Below are 27,433 nucleotides of genomic sequence, written 5' to 3'. Positions count from 1 at the left end.
TGTCTCTCCTCCCCCTACCTCGCTGCTCCCACAGAGCTTCTGCTGTGGCCAAAGCAGTCTAACTAAACCACACAACTAACGGGGTCACTTCCCTACACAAGACCCTCCAATGACATCCCAATCATAAGGCACACAGGGGGCCATCTACATCCTGACCCCCAACAGATTTTATACTTTATGTTCCATTTATACCAACCTGCACACAGGTGACTGTTAAACCCTCTGCTGGGAACACTCTTATCACATTTCCTTTTCTTTTTTAAACTCATATTATAAGCACTAGTCAGGACCACTTCCCTCAGAAAGCCTCCCAGAATTCCAGGTTGAGCTGAAAGTTCCACTTCTCAACTCCCTCAGCTCCCCAGGCATCCCTGCACCAGCCCTTTTCAGAGTATATGGCAACTGCCTGGTTATGAGGCTCTCTCCCTGACAAACTCTCCCAGAGAACAGACCATGTCGTCATCCAGCCCTGTCCCAAAGCCCTCAGCAAAAAGCAGGACACATTAGGATCTCAAGAAATGTGACCTGAACAGTGACTCCTCTAAAGCAGTGCTGTGCCTCATTCCTGAGAGTATCACCCCAGTGGCCTGCACGCTCAGGGACATTCAGGATCAGCCCAGCAGCCTGCAAGCTCCCAGATGATCAGGATCAGCCCAGCAGCCTGCAAGCTCCCAGATGTTCAGGATCAGCCTGGTGGCCTATATACTCCCGGATGTTCAGGATCAGCCTGGCGGCCTGCACGCTCCCAGATGTTCAGGATCAGCCTGGTGGCCTGCACACTCCTGGATGTTCAGGATCAGCCTGGTGGCCTGCACACTCCCAGATGTTCAGGATCAGCCTGGTGGCCTGCACACTCCCGGATGTTCAGGATCAGCCTGGTGGCTTGCACACTCCAGGATGTTCAGGTTCAGCCCAGTTGTCCACACACTCCCAGATGTTCAGGATCAGACCAGTGGCCTGCACGCTCCAGGATGTCCAGGATCAGCCCAGCAGCCTGCACATTCCCGGATGTTCAAGCACTGCACACACCATGATGTTTGGCAGATGAACAGAGTCTGATCGATTCTTGGGATTTTAAAGAAATAGAAGGCAACCAACTCAAGGTGTTCACTGAGGAAACTACAAAATGCTGCATGAAGAAGCAGTCTTCCCAGAAGTACAGTAATATAGCTGCCTTACTCTGTGGGTTCCCTGAAGGACTTCAAATCATTGAACTACTTAATGGCCCTAATAAAGGACAACTACAATAACTTTCTTCTAGACAGAAGCAACAAATCTCTCTGATCCAGCATAGAGAAATAAAAACGTGGTATTTCAATCTATAAATTACTTAGGTGAAGAAAAAACTAGCTGTGACATGAAAGTTGAAGATGCAATTCTCAACTCAATTGTTTCCTACACTGAATTTTAACACAAAACAGCAAATGCCAAGGACTTACCTGTAACATACAACTAAGTCCATAAACCAGGGGTCCGTGTTGTGCACAGGAAAGGAAGTCTGAGAAGGCCAGCTGCCCGGGGCTCATGCCGGGGCCGGGGGCGCCAGGGCTGGGGGCCCCAATGCTCGAGTTGTTTGGTCCTATGATCATGTGCGGCGAGTGAGCAGCAAAGAGGCTGGGGCTGTCACTCAGCAGCAAGGCAAGACGCCGGGCACAAAAGTAGGCAAGACGACGAGACAGGTAAGCTGACTGAACGAACTCATCTGAATACTGAGAAGCACAAGGACACCAGACTTCAGTCATGTTTTATGCTACTTAGTGAAGTAACTATTTTAAAACATACTTTCATTAAAGAAAAAAACCTTTAATGATACTATATAGACCAGTGCTATCTTATACAAATAGAATACAAGCTATAGATATAATTGGAAACTTTCTAGTATCCATTAAAAAAAACAGGCAAAATGAGAAGAATGATGTATTTAGAACAATGTACCCAAAATGTTACCATTTCAATGTGTAATCAACACAGAAATTATTAGTAGAATATTATTCACTCTTTTTTTCCATACTAAGTTTGAAAGCTGGTATGCATTTTATACTAATAGCACATCTCACTCTGTGCTTGTCCCATTTCAGGGGCTCAGGAGCCATCTGGCTAGTGGCTACTCTGATGGACAGTGCAGGTACAGGCCACCTCATGGCCAGTACACAGGACATTAGCACGGTGTGGTGTTTCAGGGGGACGAGGGAGAGAAGGATTCTTCACTAGATACTCTTTTAGACTATTTGAGTTATCAAATGCATATAGTATCTTTCCAATAAATTTTTTTAAATAAATTTCATCCTGATAGCTGAAATTTAACATATCTTAGACCAATTATTAAAACAGGAAGTTCCCACCCCCTAGCTCAAAGAATGTCAAAAGAACAGAAAATACTTAAAAAGGACATGTGGATAAAAAACCATGAACACAGCCAGTACGGATGATTGCTAAAACTTACAAGAAGCCTTTAATCACCCTGCATGGTTTGGCATCAATACATTTTTTTCCCATTTCAAAAAGAAATGTTTTCCTCTTGCACCTCTACTTACTTAACATTCTTATCAGACTCACTGCACACAAAAATAATTTCTCATGGTTACATATACTGTACCTGCAGCATCAATGGTAACAAGAGTTTAAGAAGATCATCATCCATTGGTCTGATCTTTTCTAAAACATCCAAGATCCATGTCAAATATTCATGTTTTTCTAGCATTCCTTCCTTAAATGAATAAAGAAAAATTACACCAACAATGTTAAAGCAAAACCAACTCAAATTCAAACAAGAACATTGTTATGTTCATATGTAACTTTATTATTGTTCCTGTGGTTGTAGTAAAACATAGTCTCCTTGATCACAGTCCAAATTCTAAACAAAGTACTGGTGTTATTTTATATGTTTGGTTGGAGGATTTGGGTGGGGGGTGGATTTTGTTAATCTGCTTCATTCTAAACTGAAAAAATTAATTCCTACAAGAAAGGAAATTTAGAAGTGTTCAACTCCCAGGGCGTATCAAGAGCCTGGCTAGATTTCAGGGGAGTGTGAACTTATACTGACAGGAGGACACTTGACCAGTGGTGATAATTATAAAGAACAAAAGCACACATCACACCAACATCTCAACAAGAGGCTGAAAATCCCATCAGATCCAATGCCTTCTCAATAGCCCCATCTCTATCCTAAAATGAATTTTAGACACTATAACCTACCTGTAAAACATAACCTTAAAAATCCATATAATGCCTAATTAACTAAAACTTAAAGAAATGAAAGTAATCTTTAATAAAATAATATATAAACATTAAAGGATAACTACACTAAAAACAACAACACACCCACAAACTCCCAAATGCCCCAGAGGGGTGGCATACAGCCCCTCTTGACATGACACTATTAACACATTCATCTATTACCTTCGCATGTACATACAAATAAATACATTCTTTATGGCATTCTATGCACACATATATTTATTGTTATATTATAGTTTTGTACTTTGATTCATATAATGAAAGAATCTTCAAGATAGAAACAAAAAATTATGTTTCCTGGGAAAGGCACGTACACTTTTATGGTTGTGCTGGTAATAATCTTCTTAGTTATTTGAGCTACTTTTGTTACTAGAAACTATTACATTATCTATGTGTCACCAGCAGTCCACTACCATGGTTATCAGTGACTTGTGTGAAAATATACTGATAAATTATAATTTCAGTATTTAAAAGATTACAGTAACAGTACACTGACATATCAAATTATCTACTTGTTGCTAGTTTGATTTTTAAAATGCTTAGAGTCAAAAAGAGTTAAAAGGTTAGTTAAAGAAAAAAGGTACTTTAAATTTTTAGACCAAAACCATCATAAGATTGTTTATCAATGATACCTGAAAGATAAAAAAAAATTTAAGACCAGTGTGGGTAAAATTGCTGTATATCCAGAATCTCTCCCCTAGCCTTAGAGCATCTCCATATCAATAGGTGTTTGCAAGGGGTGGAGAGTAGTCCATCTCCATATCAGTAGATATTACAAGGGGAGCCTAGGGCTAATCTGTATTTATTTGGACCAGAGAGGTTAGGTGGGGCCCCTTCCTCTGCAGCCAGGTTGTGAGGGACATGGAATGCAGAAGTGGATGACTGCTTGTAATAAATGAATGGGTTTCTCCCACTTTATTTCTCTCTTTGACTGATTTCAGTTTCAAAGATATTTAGGCCTGGAATTTTCCCCACAGATTTATATAGTAGGTAGTCAGCAGGATCTCTGAACCCGAAATCTGTCTACATGGGTACAACCCTTGGGTGGGCTGCCCCTAGAGATGGTGGGAAGATGCCCAGAACCCACCCTGCGGATAGTGGGGAGGACCCAGTGGCTGCAGTGGTAGAGGGTGCAGCTTCACCCAGGAGTCCCCATCTGTGGGGCTTCCAATTGTGGAGCCCCTAGTGGGGAACTGGCCTTGGGTAAAGCACTTTCTAGAGGGGTGTGGCCTTCCCCAGAAGTGGAGAAGGGTGGAGACACCGGAAGCTGCAGAATTAGCCCTCTGTGAGATAGAAGACTGCTTAGAGGCCCTGAGTGACTGTGTAGCAGCTGTGATTGTGGGACGTCTTTTCCTGGAGACAGTGGAAACTGTTATTGAGGAGAGAGAGAGACTTCCGCAGGAGAGAGATACACTTCAGCATCGCTTGGAGGAGCTGGGTGATGACCTGTGGATGCCTTTAAGAAAGAGAGTTATTGAGGAGACAGGTTGCTCTCCAGGAAGATTCCTTAGCAGCAGCGAGGGAGAAGACACCAGCAGAAGGCCATGAGGGAGGGGGAGGAAAGAGCAGTGCCTTCAGCCCCAGATACAGTAGAGGACATGTTGACAGAGGATGAGGGGTTGGGGCTGAAGACCAGACTGTTGTTGAGGCCACCGCCTGAGGCACCAGTCTCTCCTACATTAAAGGCCCGCCTCGTTGTAATTTAGAAAGTAAAAATGCAACAACTGCGGGCATCTCAAAGGGAGGAGTCACCCCCTCCCCAGATTGTGGAGCACTCCATGCTCCACCCCTACACCCAAGAGGAGCTGGTAGACATGAGTGTCCGGTATAGGCAGAGGCCGTGGGAACCTCTACCTACATGGCTTTTGCATCTCTGGAATATGGGGGTGGAAAACATTGTTATGTCAGGTTCTGAAATGGGTAGACTGGCTTCTCTGATGGCACACCCTTCCCTCCAGAAGCAGCTGCAAAGTGCCCATCACACCTCAGAGAATCAGATGCTTCTCGATTGGCTGACAGTAGCCATCAGGGCAGTTTGGCCTAATCAGGGTGATTTACCATACTTACCCACTAACTGGAAAATGTATGCAGAGTTCCAGCAGGTGTTACCGTAGCTGGGCATGAAAAATATCATCTATAGTAAGGACCCCCAGGGCCCTGATGAGGAGTTGTTCACCATAGGAATGAGAAATCTTGTGCTCCATACAGCAACCCCATCTCTCTTTGGGTCCCTAGTGACTATTCTTGCCCCTCACAAAAGGCAACCCATAAGTGAGGCTATTCATACTTTAGCAGATCTGGGGGAGGTTGAAACAATAAGAGCACGGGAGGAAGTACAGGCTGCGAATGAAAGGAGAGGTACAAAGGGCCCTTGAAGGTCTCAAGGACCCAGATGTGGGTTGATTTGATAAAGGCCAGGGTAGTGAAAGAAAAACTTGATGGGCAGCCCAATAGGATCTTGTTAGAACTGTGACACCAATTAAAACCAGAGCAGCTATTTCAGCTGCTGAGATCCAGGATACAGAAGTCGGAGGCAAAGCCCATATCTGGCCTGTGTCCCTGCAAGACTTCCTGGGGGACAGTATTCAGGCTCTGCCTGGGCCCTCACCCCCACAGGAGGACGACTGGGCACTGCGGTTTGACTGAGATGGGGGTCAAGGTCCCCACCTTGGGGGATGTGGTGGGGACTGGAGGCCACATGTAGAATTAGTAATTCATTGGGTCCCCATGAATATACACTGTGTCCAGGCACTGGTGGACACAGGAAGTCAATGTTCTCTGATTTATGGCAACCCTGAGTGTTCTCCTGGGACCCCTGCCATGATATATGGCTATGGGGGTAAGGCAATTAGGGTGAAGAAAGCCCAAATCCCACTGGGGATAGGGCAATTACCCCCAAAGAAGTATACTGTGTACATTTCTCTCATCCCTGAATATATTTTGGGGCTAGATATCCTGCAGGGCCTGTGGTTACAGACCACTGCAGGGGAGTTCAGACTATGTGTGGTAAAGGCAGTTCTGAGGGGACATGCTAAGCACCCATCTGTAGCTCTGCCTGTACCTTGGCGAGTGACAAATACTAAGCAGTATAAATTGCCTGGAGGACATAAGGAAATTGGAGAAACTCTACAGGAGTTGGAGAAGGTGGGCATCATAAAGCCCACTCATAGTCCTTCTAATTGCCCAGGGTGGCCAGTGAGAAAGCCAGATGGCTCCTGGTGTATGACTGTGGATTACAGGAATTGAATAAAGTCACACCCCCTTTGCATGCTGCTGTCCCCTTTATAACAGCCCTTATGGACACACTCAGTCACGAACTAGGGACATATCATTATACTGTGGACCTTGCTAGTGCTTTCTTCTCTATTGACATAACACAGGAAAGTCAGGAACAGTTTGCCTTCATGCAGGAAGGCTGGCAGTGGACATTCACTGTCCTTCCATAGGAATACCTCCACAGTCCAACCATTTTTTATGGACTTGTAGCCCAGGACTTGGCCACCTGAAAGAAACTGCAAACAGTGCGGCTATATCACTACATTGATGACATCATGCTCATGTCTGATTCTCTTGCAGATTTAGAAGGGCAGTTCCTAGACTGCTGCAACATCTACAGGCAAAAGGATGGGCTGTGAACAGCACCGAGGTTCAGGGACTGGGTTTGTCTGGTCGGGTAAAACTAAAGTTATCACAGAAGCAGTCATAGACAAGGTCCAGGCTTTCCCTACCTGTACCACTGTGGCAGTCTTACAAGAGTTTTTGCATCTTTTGGGTTACTGGAGATTGTTCATCCCGCACTTGACACAAATTCTGAAGCCCTTATACTGGTTGGTATGAAAGGGCATGAGGTGGGACTGGGATGAAACACGTGCACTTGCTTTTATTGCTGCTAAGCAAGCAGTCAAGGCTGTACAGGCCTTGAGTGTAATAGACTCATCAAGGTGCTGTGATCTAGATGTTCATGTAACCAAAGATGGTTATGGATGGGGCCTGTGGCAGCGGTTTGAACAGACTCGCCAACCTATTGGATTCTGGTCACAACTATGGAAAGCAGCAGAGGTCTGGTACACCTTGATAGAGAAGCAACTGGCTGCTGTGTACCATGCCTTGCTGGCTTTGGAGCCCATCACTGGAACAGCTCCAACCAAGGTAGTAACCACCTATCACATCATGGGGTGCATGAGAGACTGGACCCAAATGCCACACAGATGCCTACACTGACCAAATGGCGCACATATTTACAATAGCATAGCACCCTACTAGCCCCTTAAGTGGGGGACTCCAACACTTATCGGGGCCAGTGAGATATACCAGTGGAAAGCAGGAAGAACTTGCTTTCAAGCCACTGGTAGCCAAGAGTCCTTATCAGGATGGAAAAGCCCCCATACCTGAAGATGCTTGGTATACAGATGGCTCCAGTCTTAGGCAGCCCCCAAAGTGGAGGGCTGTAGCTTTCCATCCTGAGATTGATAAAATATGGATAGAGAGTGGAGAGGGGAAGAGCAGCCAATGGGCTGAGTTACGGGCAGTAAGGCTCACTATCACCCAGGAGCCCTCCCCTATAGGTGTCTGCACTGACAACTGGGCCATCTTTTGGGGCTTAATCCTGTGGCTACCGACATGGTGCCATGCCAGCTGGAAGGTTGGTCACCGGCCCCTTTGAGGACAAGAGTTGTGGCAAGACCTATGGGCCTCTGGTCAGACTAAGGCAGTTACTGTATATCACGTGACGGGCCATTTGCCTTTGGCATCCCCAGGGAATGATGAAGCAGACACATTGGCCCAGGTGCATTGGCTAGAAGGAAAGCCTACTTCGGATATAGCCCATGGTTACATTAGTGTTGGTTGCACATGGGGCAAAAGACAATGTGGGCTGTGGCCTGTTGGTGGGGCTTGCCAGTGACCTTTGAAGAAGTCAGCAGAGCCCGGAAGGAGTGCCTTGTGCACTCTAAGAGGGACTTATAACAAGTCCCACAGCAACATGGGACAATAGTAAAGGGGCCAATACCCCTTGTCAGGTGACAGATAGACTATATTGGGCCTCTGCCCATTTCGGAAGGATATCTGTATGCCACAACTTGTGTGGTCACAGCTACTGGCCTGTTTGTTGCTTTTCCTGCACTTCATGCAGATCAGCAAACCACCAAAAGGGGTCTTGAGTGTCTCTTTGCAGCCTATGGCCGGCCATAGGTGATTAAGACACCCACTTTACTGGACATCTGTTAAAAGAATGGGTGCAGCAATTAGGAATAAAGTGGAAGTTTTGCGTACCATATAACCCTACCGGGACAGGCATTATGAAGAGGTACAATGGTTTGTTGAAATCTGGCCTGAAGTCAGACACCAATAGTCTATGGGGCTGGTCAGTTCGCCTATGGACAGTGCTACAGAGTTTGAATGAGAAGCCCCTAAAAGGAGTCTTGAGCCCTGTGTATGTGCTAACTAACACACATTGCTGCCTCTCCCATACAACTGTATGTGCAAACCAAAGAGGAGTTACTGAAGCCAGGATATGGCCAGCAGAGCAACATCCTGCTGCCAGCCCCAACTGCGTTAAACCCTGGAGACTCTGTTGTACATGGTCCTGGACATTCTGACACATGGACCAGTGATGGCTGGCCCTTCTCACCCCTTGGGGAAAAGCCCTGGAAGCTGGCCTCATGTGTATTCCTGGAGTGGCCCTCAAAAATCACAGTACTGTACCCAAAACATCCAGGAGGTAAGAGCATCTTCCAAGGAAGTTTTGTTTTATCTTTATGGCCAGTGCATGTACCTCCCACAGCCCTATATACTGACCCATCTGTAACTCCCACAGGGAGGGGGGTGAAAGTCTGGCATACTAGACCAGGATGAGATCTCATTCCTGCCACTGTCCTAACACAGGACCACTCTCTTACATGCATCCTACCTGATGGACAAGATTTGCCTATGCTGGTGTCATTAAAACATTATCTTATCACCCTTAAGGTTATTTTCTTCTCCAGTCCCTGTGGCTTGGACTGCCCCCTGGCTGCAGCTGCCACGTGATAATTGCTGTGACCACCCCACCTGTTCAGCTACTGACCGCCTGTGGAATGGGCGAACTATGGACTTAATCTGCATAGGACTTTGAACCTAGCTGAGTCTTCCGGCTTAAGGATTATTATAATTTTATTGCTGTTGCTAGTCTGTTATTAGTCTGGTTACAATGCTCCAGTTTTCTCACCCAGGGACCACTGCAGAAGATGGGGAACGAGTAGATTGTAAGGCAAGATTTCTGGAGGGGTGGCCTGTGGGTAAAATTGCAGTATATCCAGAATCTCTAGGATGGCCTTAGTGCATTGTCATATGAATAGGCGTTTCCAAGTTTCCAAAGGGTGGAGAGAAGTAGTCCACCTCCATATCAATAGGTAATTACGAGGGTAAGCCTAGGGCTTATCTGGGTTTATCTGGGCTTATCTGGACCAGAGAGTTTGGGTGGGGTCCCTTCTTCTGCATCTGGGTAGAGAGAAACAAATGAGAGTAGAAGTGGGCAACTGCTTGTAAATAATGAATGGGTTTCTCCCATTATATTTCTCCCCGTTGACTGATTTCAGTTTCAAAGGTATTTTGCCCCAGGATTTTTTCCCCGGGTTTACAAACAGTAAAGTGAACCTTAAGTTAATAAAGAAGAGATAAAATGGAATTTTGCATTAAGGTATGAGAGATGGTGAATGCAAGGTCAAAAAAAAAACAAAACTTCACAAACAAGACTTCTAATGACTAATGTCCATCCTTAAGATGCTTTTGTCTATGCACTCATACCCTTATTTCTACACATGCACGTCTACAGACATGTATACTAGGGTCAATTTCCCATTTCAGAATATGGTGAATTAAAATATTATGAACTTTAAAATTTTAACAATGTCCCAATAAAATTCATCAATTTAGGACCTAACTGCTTCCTATAAAAAAGGTACTGATTCCAATGTTCCTAATACATAATCAATCCTTCCAAAAATATTAAACTGAGGACATGTTTTCAAAGATGCAGACTAAATCCTCAGCTCAGCAAAGTCGTAAAAGCTCAGAGCAGACACTGAAGAAGTCCTGCATGGAACTAGATTTGTAAGAGTTGTTTTTACCGATGACATTGCTAGTTCCCAAAAGAACCAGGCTTTTTCTACTGAGCTCTTAGAAAAAGTCGCTTACCATCTGAAGTTATAGTAAAGTTTTAAGGGGCAATTCAGAAATGACGGCATCTTTTCTACCTGCCTCCTATTTGACGGAGATGGAGGTGAAGTCTACATCATTAATACATCAGCTGAATACACTTTTTCCTCACAAGGAATACCGATTGCGGCAAACAACAGCACAGGCGCCCTCTTCTGGTCAACATGATTTACATCAGCCTGTCCCGATGAAATCTATCATTTCTCAAAGCTCTTAACCCCTCCTCCCAACTGCATTGTAAACTGCAGCTGAACCAAATTAAGATGGTCTTTTCTGGGAGTAGTAGGCTCCCAAGGAGATGAGCAATGTCAAATAGTTTTTTCTTTGAAGGTATTGGCTCATATAAAGATATAGTTTAACCCAAAAAAAACTAAAACACAAGGAATTTTCTCTCCTTAAAAGCATGCTGCACAGCCTTAGGTTTCTTGGGAAGGTTACCTGGAACATGTGAAATGCCAGCTTTTCGTTATACTCCCACTGCTTCATGGCCTGCTCCACATCCGGTGGCAGCGGGATAGGGCCATCGCCCGTGCTGGAAGCCACGTGGTAGAAGTCGGAAATCTTAGCCAACTGCTCTCGGAGATATCTGGTAGATATTTGTGTCCACTCTGCATTTAAAAAAAAAATATATATATATATATATACTAATTTCTAGACACAGTGGATATAAGAATTAACTTTTCTCCTTTCCGAGTATCTTCAGGATATACTTGTAAAATAAATATCTATTACATGAAAGGCTTTGGCATGTGCAAGTGTTATTCAAAAATAGCCCACAGCCCTGAAGTCTGTAATGTGGCTGCCCTCCACAGCCAGCGGGAACACCAGCCGGCTCTCCCCTGGGCCTCCATGACCCCCAGCCTAGGAGAGGAGATGCCCACCAGCACTAGAATCAGGTGCAGCTGGTGGCCCTCCATGGTGAACAAGTTAGCATAGCAAGAATATCAAAGGCACAGCGGGAAATAGAACAGCGGAGGTGAGCACTTCAACAAATCTCCATTCTACTCCAAAAGAATTCAGAATCCCCCAAATGCAGCTCTCCTGGAGTGTGTTTTTCAGTTTCCAAGTCAGGTTTCAAACATGCCTAACTAATTAAATCTTGTTCTGTTTCTGTCAATCCATAAGAGGACTGGCATTCGCCGTGAGGTGGCCCCCACCCTGCTGGGGATACAAGGACGGCTGCCTGTGGGACAACTGCTGCAGCTTCAGCTAGTCTGCTCTCCTCAGCCAGCACAAGATGCCTCAGAACCCGGACAGAAAGAGGGGTGAGCAACCAGAGGTTGAGGCTGCAAAGGAAGGAGAGAAAGTAGCTTCGAAAAAAAATCACTAAAATTATTCAAAAATGTCTGCCAGAGGGGCACAAATTAATTCAGTGTGTTGCCTCTGGCAACCATGAGAGATGTGGTGCCAACTTTAGCCCATTCTGTGGATAAAAATGTAATAATTGCACACTCACAAGCGAATTTCCCCAAGGGTTTGCAGAACAGCATTTCAGAAGAAACCATCCTACTATTTACCACAGAATGCTGTTTTCCCATTCTGGCAATAGGCTCTCCCGCTTTCTCATTTTAAAGGAACCTATTTTGACCAAATAGAAGTAAAAACTGAACATCTGCTAGGAATGGAGTGTTTTGCTTTTGTTTTTTAAGTACTGTTGAAAGTACTTGACAGCAGTACCCAGAGATAACTACGGTTAAGTTTTGGTCTAAATCACTTGTCTAATTGTGTCTTATTTAAAATTAAAATTCAGATGCACATGTTAGAACTCCAATAATAAGCCAAATGAAAATGACAGATAGGTCAACATTCTGTTGCCAGTGTAACAATTTCTCAGAAAGCACCGCCAAGAACAGGTATCATTAAAATTAATCCATTGACATCAAAAACAAAATAATAAATTATCAATGTCATCATCTTCTGGTGTTCCTATTATGGACTAATAGTCTCATGACACTCATGTGTTGGACAAAACAAAATGCCAACAATCAGATAAGCTGAGTTTAGCTTAGCTATAATAAGCAAAAACAAAAATAACAAGGATTCAAATCCTAGCTTTTGTGTGCCAACCCTTGCTATTAACTCACTCTCGGTATGGTACTATTCTCAATATCCCCACAGAATATTTTAGCCTGAAGAGCTAAAAATAACACACACATTCACACACCCCTAACTTTGTCTAGAGTATATTTTCTTTTTAAGATTGTTTTTTGAAACACATTCACTATAGAAAATTTGGAATGCAGATATGAAAAGATAAAACATCTGTAATCCCAGCATTACGGTTAGCACACATAATGTAGCGGTGGGGACACAGGAAAGGCAGTATACAGAGAAGACAAGTAATGATTCTATAGCATCTTACTATGCTGATGGACAGTGACTATAATGGGGTATATATAAGGGGGACTAGATAATGGGGGGAGTCTAATAATAACCATAATGTTGTTCAAGTAATTGTATATTAATGATATCAAAATTATAAAAAAAAATCACCTGTAATCCCATCACTCACAATCATTAAATATTTTAATATGTATCTTCTCAGTCTTCTTCCTTTATATGTGCTTGAATGTATACATAAACATAGCTTATATTTTTTTAAATTTGCTGAATATGACATTCTACAATCTGAACTCCAAATTCAAACGGAATTCAAATGTGGCCTTGCTAGTACTGTGTTTTAACTGTATTTAAGTGACATTAAGTTATCATAATATCACTGACATAATCAGATTCAGAGGTCTAGGACATAAAACAGTCTGAGTGTATCAGTATAAAAAATTAAGATGCACACAAAATTTCCATTGAAAACTGAAAACAGAAAATAACAAATGGCCACTAGTACTGTATTATTACTAGGCAACAAAATCCTCAAGTTATTAGGATTCACTGAGCCCTCTCCTACTTAGTTAGCACTGGTAATTAAAAGGAAGCAAAGAGGTCAACAGCGGAAAACAGGCAGTGGTTCTCAGCCTGAAGTGCAAATACAATCACAAGGGGAGCTTTGGCCAAAAGCCAGGGCCTGCAGCCCCACCCAGTCTCTGATTTAATTGGTCTGGAGTGAGCCCAGTTGCAGGTGATAAAAAGAAAATATATGATACAAATCACAGGGAAGACTGTGGGTGGGGAGGGGGGTTCAAAGGTAAAAAATATGTAGAAACCAATCAAGGAGGCCACTCTAAAGTAGAGCAGCTCTAAATTCAAGCAACACAGAAGACATGGCTACATCTATAGTTTGCTGATATCTTACGAAGTCAGAGTATTAGGAACTTTATGAACATGAATGCTACCAAGAGTGATGTCAGGGAACAGAATTACAAAGAACAACTGGTCCTTTTGACCATGCTCTCCCTAGCATCCAAGAATCCTACAGCCATTATTCCTTATTTGTTAATGCCTAAGCCCCAGAAAGAAGGGTTTCAGAGGTAATGCAGTTCACCCTACATTTTACAGATTCAGGCACTGCAGGCTTTCTCAAGGTCACACTGCTTAACCACAAGTACACAAACAGGTATGAGATGCCCCACTCTAGTACAAGAAGGCAGGGAACAGATGAACACATAATGGGTGAGAACAGAGAATGCCAAGCTGCTTTAAAGATGATCCTCCTGGTCTGGACTACCTGTAGTATTAATCAGAGAACCAGGAGCTCAGCTGAGGAGCAGCAGCAACCCTGGGGACACACACAGAGCCAGGCTCGGGGAGTAGGTATCCTGGCAGAACGCCATCAGCAGAGGAGCTATACAGGACCACATCTACAGCACTATGGAATGAACTTTGTAGCAGGATGGCCCTGGGTCCACATCCCAGCTCTGCCACTCAGCCATGTGGCCCAGAACAAGGTACACAGCCTTGGCTGCATCTCAGTTTTCTCATCTCTACAGCAGGGATCAACAATATATTTACATGTCAAGAGTTCCTGTGAGGATGAGCTGCTTAGCACAGTGCATGCAACACAGAAATTTATCAACAAGTGGTAGCTATCATCATCATTATTGGGATGAAAGGTTTTCATAAAGGAAACTAAAGGTTAGACCTTGGCTGTCAACACCTGCTGTCACTGATGTTCGATCTTGCGCTGCCTCGGCAGAGATGGCCATGCCTAACATAACGCTCCAGGTAAGTATTTACAGAATCAACGTCAGTTTCACAGTTCTAAAATCTTCAATGAATCTGCAATCTTTAATAAATTAAGGCCAACTCCTCAGCTGGGAATTGAAATAACTTCAAATACTATCTACCATTACATATTCTACTAGCTTAAGCTGCTTTCTCTCTGACTCTCATGCCTATGATATCTGTAGCTACACCACCTTCTCTACTCACCTGTATTCACACATGGGAATTTTCTGGGCCCAATTCAAATGTCACATCTAATATATATCCTTTGATCTCTCTTCTCTGATACTTTAGGATTTCCTCCACCTCTTTCATCCCCATAAAACTATGTCTTAGTCAACATCCAAATACTGACTTGAATCAATACACCACAAGGTCCTCCCAAAGTAACTACTAAATCAGGTTCCTCCCCAGTTATCCTAACTCTCAAATCTTTAAACAGCTTTGGTTTGTAGTTTAAACTCATCAACTGCATACCTACCAGGCTTCAAACACTACTATAAGGAGTATGCAGAAAAATCCCCTCTCACAGGCTGTGTTTATCATAACCTTATGCAACTAGAAGCACCTATTAATCAATGTGGTACAAAACGCCCATGCAGATACTAAATTTTCAATTATTTTAAATAAATTTCCAGTAAACACATACACTGTGGGTGTGTATATGGGGAGGGGGGGACTGTATTCTCTAATTTTGCGAAGGCTCATTTTCCCAGCTAAATTCTACCCTTTGAAATCAAAGCCAGTAGGAAATTGCTATGTGAAATAAATGCAACAGATATAGGTTTTCTTAAAACTCCAACCAAGTCCAGAGACTAACACACACATCTTTAAGGTGATTCACTTGATACAGCACTTTAAGTCAAAGATGACGGGCTTCTTGATGGAGAAAAGTAGATCCTTGAAAATTCTTTGAAGCTACACAAATCCCGTAAGAAGTTCTTGCCTCTCCACAGTGGGAACAACCTGCTTCTCAAAACTGCAGCATGTGGAAGATTCATCCAGCCTGACTTTGATGCAGATTGAAAGGGGGGGCTGGGGAGGGGAGGAAACTTAATACATGTGGGATGCTGCACACTCCATTTAAGAACACTCAATATAAATGACTGCAAGATTTTTCTACCATCTTTGTCACACTTCCTGCTGTTAAAATGCTTTCTTGATCAAAGGATACCATCAAGAAAATGAAAAGACAATACAAAAATTGGGAGAAAATATTCGCAAATCATGTATATGTTAAGGATCTAGAATGTAATGAACTATTACAACTCGATAATAAAAAGACAACTCATTTTTTTAAATGGGCAAAGGATCTGAATGGACATTTCTCCAAAAGAGAAAGACAATGTCCACTAAGCACACGAAGATGCTCAACAAAAGCCACCAGAGAAATACAGATCAAAGGCACAGTAAGATGCCACTAGGATAGGTTTATATATAAAGATAATAAATAGCAAGGGTTGGTGAGGATGTGTGGAAATTAGAATCCTCATGCATTTATGGTAGGGATGTAAAGTGATATAGCCACAGTAGGAAATAGTTTGGTGGTTTCTCAGAGGGTTAAACTGAGTTACCATATAACCTATTGACTCCAAAACTAGTTACATACCCAAGAGAAATGAAAACACACGTCCAAAGATTTATAAACAAATATTTGTGGCAGCATGATTCATAATACCCAAAAGGTGAATGCGACCCAAATGTTCACCAACTGATGAATGGATAAATACAATGGGCTTAGCATACAGTGGAATAAATTCCCCTGGCCTTGAGAAGGAATGTACTAGTGATACAACACGGATGAACCCTGGCTCATTATGCTAATGAAAGAAGCCAGTTTCAAAGGACCACATGTTTTATGATTTCATTTATATGAAATGTCCAGAATAGGGAAGGAAATATAGAGGGCTGTTTAGAATGCCTAGAGCTGAGGGGGACTGAGAGGGAATGCGGAGTGTCTGCTGATAGGTATGAGATTTCTTTGAAGGGTGATAAACATGTCCTAAAATGCGATAATGGTTTCACAACTGTGAACACGCTAAAAAAAAAACACTAAATAGTATACTTTAAATGAATTGTAAGGCATGTAATTTATATCTCAATAAACAACTGTTATAAAACTTTTTAAATGTGTTCTTGGAATACCTTACTGCCAATAAGAAATCACCTTCATTTCATAAAGAGAAAACTACTCCGCTATGAGCTAAGACTTTGAAGGGTTGGGGGTGAGGGAGGATAAGGGGTAGAAACAGAGTGGCCAAGAGTTAGTGATTAAACCTGGGTGAAAGGCAATAGGGGCTTTATTATACTCTACTATAGTTGTATATGTTTAAAATTTACATAATAAAAGGCTTTTGAAACCTTCATCGGCTGTATCATATAAAATGATCCACAGAAAGCCTGAAATCCCCTACTCAGCCACCATTCACTTGGGGAATGACAGGGAGCTCCCAGCATGCTGACTGGCAGCCTGGCTGAAGAGAAGCCCAAATGAAAATCGCTGCCTCAGTGCCCTGGGAGAGGAGAGCTGGCCACAGGCTTCCTGGCCACAGAATTGTTTCGCTGAATGGTCAGTGAAGCCAGGCCCTCTGGCTTGGGGAGCAGGAAAAGGGGGTGGGGGGATGAGCTGCTGGCACTCAGTGGAAATGTTATGGTGTAATAAATAATAGAAATATTTTTCATACTTAAAAGTTTTCCTCTAACAAAGAATTACCTGTAGAACACTGGTGTTAATGGCAAATAGCAAATAATCTGTTTCTGTATGGATGAGTAATTTTACTATTTTTAGCTATTTCTCTCTGGTTTTATTTACTGAGCAGTGACACTAGGCACTTTCAGTTGGAGACCGAGGTGACAACTCATAATAAAATAAAAGCCATGGATATTTAGCAGCAAACATTAAATGCCTACCATGGGCCAGAAGCTGCCCTGAGGTCTGCGGCTACAAAGGCGAAGAGAAAGCAGTCCCTACCTGAGGCGATTCATCCCCCAACGGAGGGAAGACACACCCAGGACACAGACAGACGCAGCAGTGAGGTAAGTGCTCTGAGATGCCATGGGACACTGGAGAGGAAGCAAGGGGATGTTTTGCCAACTCTTAAGGGAAGGAACAAAGATGTTCCACAGAAAGTTACAGCAGCGTGTAACATTCCAGCCAGCAGGGGGCAGTGGAAGAAAGGGTCACAGGTGATCACAGCTGGGTAGGTGGGCCAGGACAAAGGTCCTCAAATGCTGCTGCACAAAATGGTCACCAGAGGGCGCTAGTTAAACATGCAGATTCAGCTCCAACTCCGGAGATTTCGACCCAGTAAATCTGGAGTGGGGTCCCCAAATCTGCACTTAGAATCTGCAGCCCAGATGACTCTGACCCAGGCAGCGACAAGCTATAGAGTTTGGTCTTTTGTACAAATCATTAAAAGCCACTGAAGAATTTTAAGCAAAGGAATGACAAGATCAGACATGTAAGTTAAGGCTCTCTCCCAGGAAGTTGTGAGGGAGACGAATGAAAGGGAGACTGCAAAGTGCACCAGGAAGTGACTGAGGGGGATCAAAAAAGAAAACAGACGCCAACCTGACAGCGGAAAGAGGGAAAGAAGGAGGAGCCTGGCAGCTTCTACCGTGCTACCAGAGAGGGAACAGAGAACCAGCAGGGGAGAAGGGGGAAGGGCTGAGTTCAGTTTGTTTTCATTAAGTTCTCATCTTAGTAAGACTTTTTATGTTGAGGTAACTGTAGATTCACGTGTAATTGTAAGAAATAATAGACCCCATGCACCCTTTAACTACTTTCCCAAATGTTAACATCATGCAAAACTTTAGTATGCTATCACAACCATGATATAGACATTGCTACAATCCACCGATCTTATTCAGGTATCTCAGTTTTGAGTTGTTTTGAACTCTTGAATGTGAGGTGTCTGAGATATTCATGGGAAAATACATCCAGGGCCAGGGGGATACACAGATCAGACACTCAAAAGAAGGGTCAGGGTAAAGACACGGACACGGAGACCGTTATCATACACTGGCTCAATGCCTCAAGGAATGTGATTATGACAGCAGAAGTGCCCAGCAGAATCCCGGGGCAAGTATGTTATTCTGCAGAGTGAGAATATTGATTGTGTGCTCCCTGGGCACCCAGCTGCCTTCTAAGCCCTCAGGGTACATTAGTTCACTTGGTAGAGGCAAAGAGCACAGGCTCCGGGGCCCACAGCCTGGTTCCTGTCCCGGTTCCAATCACTTGCCAACTCTGGGATCTTTGGCAAGATATTCAGCCTCTGGGTGCCTCAGTCCCTTGTCTAAAAATCATAGCTGATAAGTGTACCCAGCCTATCAAGTTATTTTGAGAATTAAGTGAGATACAGCATGCTTAGAACTAACTCGTGCTCAGGAGAAAGCAACTGACGTGATTTGCTGGGCGAGCAGACAAGCCCACAGACGGGGAGAAAGCAGGATCTTACTGGCAGAGCCCAGCAGGACAGGGAAGTTCTGACGGCTGCAGAAAAGTCTGCCTTGGTGTCTGTGGGAGTGGGAATGTGCAGGTAGCTAAGACAGACTGAGTGGCGGGGTCTGTTCCTCTCTGAAGTTCAAGCAAAGGAAGCCTGAAGAAAGAGGCAAAGGTTCAGCCATGCCACTTTGTGAGCAAAGGCACCTACGGGAGGGGTGAGTAACACAGCTGAAGGGGGTGGAACAGTAGTCCCAAAGGAAGATATGGGCCATCACAAGGCAATACATAAATAACTGCAAGATTGTGTGACAGTTAATGCTTACAGGTTTCAGGGTAAAAAGAGACTGGAATGGCCAACCAAGGAAATGGATGACAAGAAGGAAATGGGTGACAAGGTCTCAGGCAGGCAAAGGGGAAGAGGGGTTGACAGAAGTAAAAGTGGGGTGTCCCCCGGCAGCAAGGAAACTCCTACTGCACCTTTCTTCACGCTGCGCGCTGGGAGTATCTGACACATGGGGACAACAGCATTTGACACTTTTCTTGGTTTGTCCTCTTGCTATCATGTGTCCAAGTCTTGTTTCCGTTCTGATATGGACAATGCTAACTGTCACAGTAAGGGATTTTTTCCAGTTTTCCCTTTTCCCTATCAACCCCATACAAACATCTGAAGGCAAGGCTCTTGGCAACCACAGAATCCAATTTTAGCCCTTAGAACAAGAATTCCTTATTCAACACATCAATCACCAATCACACCACCAGCTTCTCGACACGAATACAGCTTCAGGAGTTTCCTCCTGAGAGAGGGACTCATACTAAACACCTGCCACCCTAGGCTCAACTCCTTCTCAGGGGCGTAACAGAGTTGTTTGAAATTAATATCACTGTCATATGGTAAGTTCCTCAAATTTCCTCAGTTTTCTATATATACCTGAGTGAGCAATGGCCTTGGCAATGGTGAGATATTCCTACCACAGAATAACAGGGACTTTATTTTTACAAATATTAAATTGCTACAGTTAATTAACCCCTTAGGACAAGTCCCCACAGCCTTCCACAGTTGAGACCAAGCCTCAGGGTTTACCGACTCAGGAGAGGAAAGCTATGGCAAGACAACAGACTTGATGAGGAGACCACAGCTGGCTTCCCTGCAGAAAGAACTCTGCACTCTTAAAGCCTCGGGGATGATGGGAAGGCCCCTCCTGAGGATTTGGGTGGGAGGAGAGGACAGGGAGGAGCAGCGAGGTGGGCAACACATTTGCTGCAGCCCCTCCAGAAGCAGCAAAGCCACTTAAATTATTACATCGACATTTCATTAGCCTCACTCCTCTTTCAGCTTCTGCTACAGAGGAAGGGGCAGAAAGCCCCAGTCATTTACAGAGCAAAATAAACTACATTTCCCTTTTACATTTTGCATTGGAATTTAATTCCATGATCAGCTGTGGTTTGAATAAAGTTCCTACAGTAAAAGCACAGTATTTACTACTTCAGTCATAAACGCAGTTGCTGTAAAGTGTGTACTTCTGAACAAGCTTTAGATAGGTAACAGTCTTTCATCAGAACATGAATAAAATACTACAGACACCATATTGCCAGATAACCATGTAAAGTAATTCTAGAGCAAAAAACTCTAAGACCTAAATATGCTCACACGTTATGCAGACCAAGCAAAACCATCTCCATTATCCTCTCCTCCAAAACTCACCTGGTTTTGTTTTTCTGGAGACCAAAGACTGATGCATGATATATCCATGTAATTAAATCTATTCACTTTAGCTGTGGTACTCTCATAAAGACATTCCAACTCATTGTTTTTGGACCCTACCTTAATGTGTTTTCTAAATATATTCTATGTGCTCCTGGGCTCTGAAGTAACAGTAGTTGAAACAGGCCTTCGAGCCACTTTACTCCAGGGAGTTCATGTGAAAGATTATACACACTTTGTCTGAAATGACTCTAAAACTTGAAGTACATCTGTTTCAATTTTTTAAAAAAAGCATTCTATTCACCATGGAATTAACATTCCCATGGAAATGCAAAAAGAATAGATCCAGCTTTTATAAATCATTAAAAAGTTAGTAGCTTAGAGCCCTGTAAAAGAACAAGGCCACTATATACACAGTTTGGAACAGGCACCAGTTTTCTAAAAGGAACATAAAAACATACACTAAAGATATACATAAAAATATATTTCAGAAGATACAAAAGGAACTGGTAACAGTGGTTCCCTCTGAAGTGTGTAATGAGGATCTAGCAGGCAGTGGGCTAAAGGACAGTGTGTGAGACTTCACTACCCACTTTTGAGTATTTTGTCTTTTCTACCATGGATATATATGTATTACATATTTTTTAATGTTTTAAGTCACACAAGGAGCTGTGTTTTAAAATTCTGTTTATGCTTTAAACAATAAATCTGCAAGATGCACAACAAATAAATACACAGTAAACGCTGAGATTTCTGAAGCACCCTTCATATCTCAGCCACCACCACTCCCAGCCCCAGCTGCACAGTCACTCCGCATTCAATGTGAGCACTTCAGAAACTGTGTAAAGCAAACAGGATCCAGAAATGGAAGTCTAGGAAGGAATCCAGTTCCCCCACTTTTCTTGGATTTTCTTATCCCAATCTGTGAACACCTAAAAGTGCTTACATTTATGCAGACCAAGCAAAGCTATCCCCTTTATTCTCTGAAAGATTTCATGAAGAGTGCCCCAAATGAAAATATGTAAAATTAGTCTGTAAACTACAAAAACTTCTAACAGATATTCTTGTATAATATGTTCCAAATGTAGATGTGTATGCATGTACCAATAGCCATGAACAGGAAAAAACTACAAAATTGGGATTCTGATTAGCATTTTATCACAGAATATGATCAATTAACTTTTGTAGGAGTCAATGTTAAAACTGACTAGAAAACAGAAACTGTCGAGTGGCAATAGGTTAACCGGAAACTCAAGACTAGGTAATTCACCCAAACCAGCAAGAGCAGAAGAAATGATAGTAAATATCAAAGCAAATAGAGTATACACAGCAGAACTATAACCCTAACTCATTTGCTCTCAGTTTGCCAGAGAGGAAGATAATTAAAAGAAATACTTTTTCAGATTCCAAAAAAAAAAAAAATAAGAAAAAAAAATTTCCCCAGTTTTTACTTAAAGGCTAGATTTCTTTAAGTCCCAGCTCATATTTTATTCCTTCAGAAAACCTTCCCTAATTTTTGCAGTCATTCCTTTAGGAGTACAGGTAATTCTGTCCTCTCTATTGCTGTGTTAGGTATGCATCTTATTTCCACCAAAACAATGGCAGCTCCTTAAAGGCAGACAGCATAGCCCCCATTTGGTTAAAACTCTTCATACTCTCTACCCCAATGCTCAGAATTTTAATAAAACTTTTTTTTAACTAGATCACTCCTTATTCAAATGAAATGTCAATGGAATGCATTTAAATTCAAATGCCTTTGAATGCATTTTTCTAAGAAATTCTAAAGCAATCGTGGGCAGACATTACCTTTGATTTCATCAAAATTTAACTGATTACACACACACTCTACCCAACCACCACTACCACACACCCGCACTCTGACATGGATCAGGCTTTAACACTGGCACTTTAGAAAAAGCTGAAATATGTTTTCACAGGGCAACACCGAGGAATGCAGAGTTATACTGCAGCATATTAAACTTGATCAAAAACTTCTAGAAGTTTCTGTAAATCAGGAAAGTACAATGGTGGTTGCCAGGGTCTAGTGGGAGGGGGAAACTACTCAATGGGTATAGTTTCAGTTTTGCAAGATAAAAAAGTTCTAGAGATCTGCTGCACAACAATGTGCATATATTTAACTCTACTGTACAAGTGGTTAAGATGATAAATTGTGTGTTTACCATTTTTTTAAGTCTGTAAATTTGGAAGTTTTACATAATTAATTAACAGCTACACACCTAGAAACACATTAAGTCTTCCAGTTTTTGTTAACATCTAAAGAAGTATTTGGTTTTGTGAAAAGTAAACTCTTACATTATTACCTAAGAATAAAATGAGAAGGCATTCCCTGAACTTTCAAATCTTTTGCATAAAACACATGTCATGGCATTCCTTGAATTTCCTTTAATTTTCATAAAGCACATTTTAACAGCAAGGTATCTTCCAGAAAAGGCATCAACAATAAAAATAAAAAGTAACAATTTGGGACTGAGATTAAGTTTAGCTAAGTTTTTGTTTGTATCAAAGTTATTATTACACGTCTTAGAGTCCAATCATTCTACATTACTTACTGTAAAAACAACAGCCCACCATCCATAAATCCTTCACTTCCCATTCTCTAATTACTTTCAAATATTTCATCCATTGTGTTTCTCTTCTTTACCTCTTTATCTCTAAATAACACTGAGTCTTACCTCTTGATGTGAAGCATTATCAACTGGCCTCCTACTACAGCAGATGGTGGAATATTCAGCTCTCTTTCACCTCCCACCAGGATAATACTTACATATTGCCCATCTTCCTGTATTCCCAACATAAACAGATTTTCATTCTGAAGCCAGTGTGTTTGTAGGTCAAACAAGTAGCCCTGTTCTTATTACTAGAAATCATCTGATTGTTCATGTAATAGACATGAAATAAACGAAGTGAAAGAAAGAAATAAAAATATCTTTAAATGTTAAATGGAAATGTTAGAGATAAACTTGAAATAAGAACATAAACACTTATGCACACACACACATGCCGATCTATATATATAGGTCTCCATCCATCCACTGGCAGGGCCTAAACACCATGACATTCCAGTAGCAATGATCATCTTCAGCATCTAGATCTTGCTTTCTAAATACCATTCTCCAGTAGGAAGAAAAAAGGTTCCTTAGAGAAATGGCTGATGGCAAATGTGAGGCAGAAAAAGTTCAAGATGAGCTTGAGGCATTTTTCTGTGCCAGAGAGCAAGGAGGTGCTCTAAAATAAATTGTGTTGTGATGAAAAGGCTACAAAAGAGCTTGATGTTTTCCATTGGCCAACTCTGGGACAATCTGAACATCATAATGAACAATGAATCTAACTGGCTGTAACATACTAAATGAATCAAAAATCCATGAGTCCATTACAATCATCAAAGATAATTTATTTTTAAAATAAGAAAAAAATAGAGAAACTCATTTATCGCCACTTATCATCCAATTAGGCAATTCTTAAAAATTGACAAAGGAAAATAATTTAGCATTTACTCTGACTTTTTTAGAATTACTATTACAGTTGATGAGCAAAAGCCCATTTTTTCAGAAGAATCCAACACCCAACCATTCCCAGTGAAGTAACAATTGTAGACTTGCTTAGTTGGAAGATGGTAACACTATCAAGTAAAGATTGTTGAGAGGTGGGATAGGTGCAGGTGCCAGTCTTACCCCAGGCCCCTCGCTTCTATTGGGGAATGGTTTTTACCAGATAGCCCGAGTTCCCTCACCAATCAAAATCTATTTGTCATGCCTAATAAAGCATGAATTTAAATTACACTTATACAAGCACTTCAGTCCAATCTTCAGGGTTATTTTCATAGTAAGCAAGGCAACTCCTTCATGACAAATGAGATACAAGAAACATTGTGAAAACGTGGAGGAAATCTTGACTTGAAACTGATGAGAGCTTGTCCCTAAAAACAAAAACGTTAGTATGCAATGTCTTCAAGGACCCGAACTCAAAGTAAGCTGGTTGGCTTAGATAAGAAACCAGACCGTCAATTATGTGTTCAGCAGGGTTTATTTTTGCAGTCCACGTGGCTCAGTGACTATGTCACAAATTAATTACCCACTATGCAAGAAGGGTAGCTGCCACTACTGTGTATTTCTGGGGTGATAAGGAGAGTGCTTCCCAGAGTACAGTCAACCAAGAAAAGTCTCTCACCCAACTCCAACACCAAGCTCAAGAAACTTCATGGGTACAGAGGAAACAACAGGGGGAAAACTGAGCAGTTCCCTGGGCAGTTTAACCACGAAGCATTTTAAGCTTCTTCTAATCTATCTGTTCCCCTAAGAAAGCCCTCGGGCCCAAGATACATCTTGTCACTTGTCACCATATTGAACAAGCAACAATTTTTAGAAAGAATCAGTCCTACTCATCTGGCAAGCAATTTCATCTTTCTTTCATTCCCATGCACCCTGGACTTTGTTATGCTCTGCCTGCTACCCTAGCACCCGGAGAACTGGAGTGCTGATTCCTCCAGTGCTGCCCGCTGCCCAGTCCCTGCTGGCACCTTTCTCTCCTTGCCTCCCTGGGCCCAGCCCCACGACATGCACATCTTCCTAGCGACCACCCCGTCACTGCAGGCAGGGAAGAGCAAACACCTTCCAGTGACTCCAGCTCCGTCTATGCCAGCAAGTTACTTAACTTCTGAGGCTTGGGTCCCTCATTCACAAAACAGAGTAATAAAACCTACATCAAAAGCTTGTTATAATGATTCCAGATAATGTCTGCAAAGTTACGCACAAAATAATAAATATTGGCCAGCAGTAACAGTAGTCCTAGTGGCAGTTCGAGCTTACTATTACTAGTCCACATTCACTGTGTGCCGGGCACTGTTCCAAACACTTTAGAAAATGTCCTGCCTTATTTCATCCTTGGAAGGTACAGTCAGTTACCCCCACTTCATAGATGCGAGTGTGAGGGAGAGTGCTGTAACAGCAAAACAGAGATAAGCCTCGCATGGCTCCCCAGCATCCCCTAACAGAACCCCCATGTCCTATCCCAGCCAACAAGCCTCCTCACAGCCTCACCACTGCCCCACTGGTAACTGACGCACCAGGTGAAACACAATTCTGGCCATTCCCCAAGTCAAACTATTTGATGACCCTGTTTCTCTGCAGACACCCTCCTTCTGCCAGAAGTGCCCCTCCGTACACAACACCCCCCAACTCTGTCCTCCTGAGAAATGCCTCTTCTTTCAAAACTGTATCAAATGTCACATTCTCTGCGGATTTCCCTGGGCTTCCCAAGTTCCTAGGGACTTGCTCAGCATTCTAGCCATTTTACTATTAGCTCTGCCTTCCTCCTCTGATATTTGGGTTCTCTGGATATAGGCACCCTAAGTGAACACCTAGAGGGCAGTGCTACCTTCTCCCTGTCTCCACGGGCCCGCAGTGTCCAGCACAGACCTCAGAGCCTAGTTCGGTCACACCCACTGAGGAGCTTTGTGCCCCCCTCTGCACACAGGGTCTTCATCTGTGAAACGGAGTAAGTCTCTCTCTCAGAGCACCAAAACAACAGATCAGACAGTGGGCAGAATAGACATACAACCTAGCAAATATTCACTGAGAAATGAAGAATGTGGTATCACGGCACACCACAGTAATCCTCACCGACCTGGTGAGGGATCCACTGTCCTCAGACAAGCCAACAGGAAATACAGCCTTGGGTTCCATCAGCAAGGGGACTGGTACCCAAGGCGGAAAAGCTCCCTAAGTAACAAAGATCGCTTCGCAGCACGCATCAGGAGCTGCTTCAGTGTAGGGCTGAAGAGCGCTCCACATCCCAGCCACCGCAGTGAGGCGGATACCCAACTTGCTCGAGAAAGGCTGTTACAGGGATCGCAAAAATGGCAGTAAACTCCAGAGTTACAATTAGTTGGCTCGGCAACAATAAGGCTCCTCACAGCAGAAATTCCTACAAATAAATGTACAAAGCTCTGCATTATTTACTATAAAGTCACTTTTCCTAATCTGTTCTAAGACTTTCTTTAACTATGTAATGCCGTAAATTTTGCTCAAGTATTAGCTAGCCCATTTTAAATGCTTTTTGCTAGTGATCTCAAAGCATTTAAGACAGCTAAACACTCGTTTTTAAAAAACTTCATTCGGCTTTAAAAAATATCTAGAATCAAATTCATAGTATGTCTGGTGTTCTTTCCCTTGATTCTGTAACACTCACCTATATGATAGCATTTTTTAAATATCATGTCCACCTATAACCTTTCATTTTTAGGTCTCGTAGAACTCAGAATTCTAACCTCTCCCTTCAAGTGTCCCTAATTCACCTCTATTTAAAAATCTCTGCCCTGATGTTAGGATTTGTCCGAGTCAGTAATTCTCTATCTGCCCCCTTCTTGAGATTCCATGTGAACCCAAGGCCCCTCCCACCCTTCTCACTTTGGGGTACACCCTGCTGGGTACACCTCTGCCTGCTGCAAGCTCCCCAGAGCAACAACCCATTTAATCTGCATTTCAGATCCGAGACTCTCTGCATAATGATAGTGAGGATCTCTGTGTTGCTATGTTTAAAGGATGTACACAACGGGGCCTGCTCCCTTGTTGCTGTTAGCCCACTTAACTTTAGGAAAAACTCCCTTCAATAAAATCAAACAGCAGTGCTTTATAGCTCCGTTCCAACACCGAATGTGGGAACTGAAAATAAAACATATGTTTCTATTACAAAGAAATAAAGGCCATTTTCTACTGGAA

General features: G+C 42.7%; 1 protein-coding gene across 1 annotated transcript in view; it reads right to left on the bottom strand.

Annotated features, from left to right (window-relative positions):
- Window positions 1-27,433, bottom strand: part of MED12L (mediator complex subunit 12L) — a 326,362-nt gene that overhangs the window by 243,965 nt on the left and 54,964 nt on the right. The window contains 3 exon segments of the mRNA XM_057499138.1: window positions 1,440-1,709; window positions 2,597-2,707; window positions 10,870-11,039. Coding sequence (XP_057355121.1) covers window positions 1,440-1,709; window positions 2,597-2,707; window positions 10,870-11,039 — 551 coding nt within the window.

Source organism: Manis pentadactyla, chromosome 1, assembly GCF_030020395.1.
Source record: "Manis pentadactyla isolate mManPen7 chromosome 1, mManPen7.hap1, whole genome shotgun sequence".
Classification (NCBI taxonomy): domain Eukaryota; kingdom Metazoa; phylum Chordata; class Mammalia; order Pholidota; family Manidae; genus Manis; species Manis pentadactyla.
This window is presented reverse-complemented; position numbering and strand designations above follow the sequence as displayed.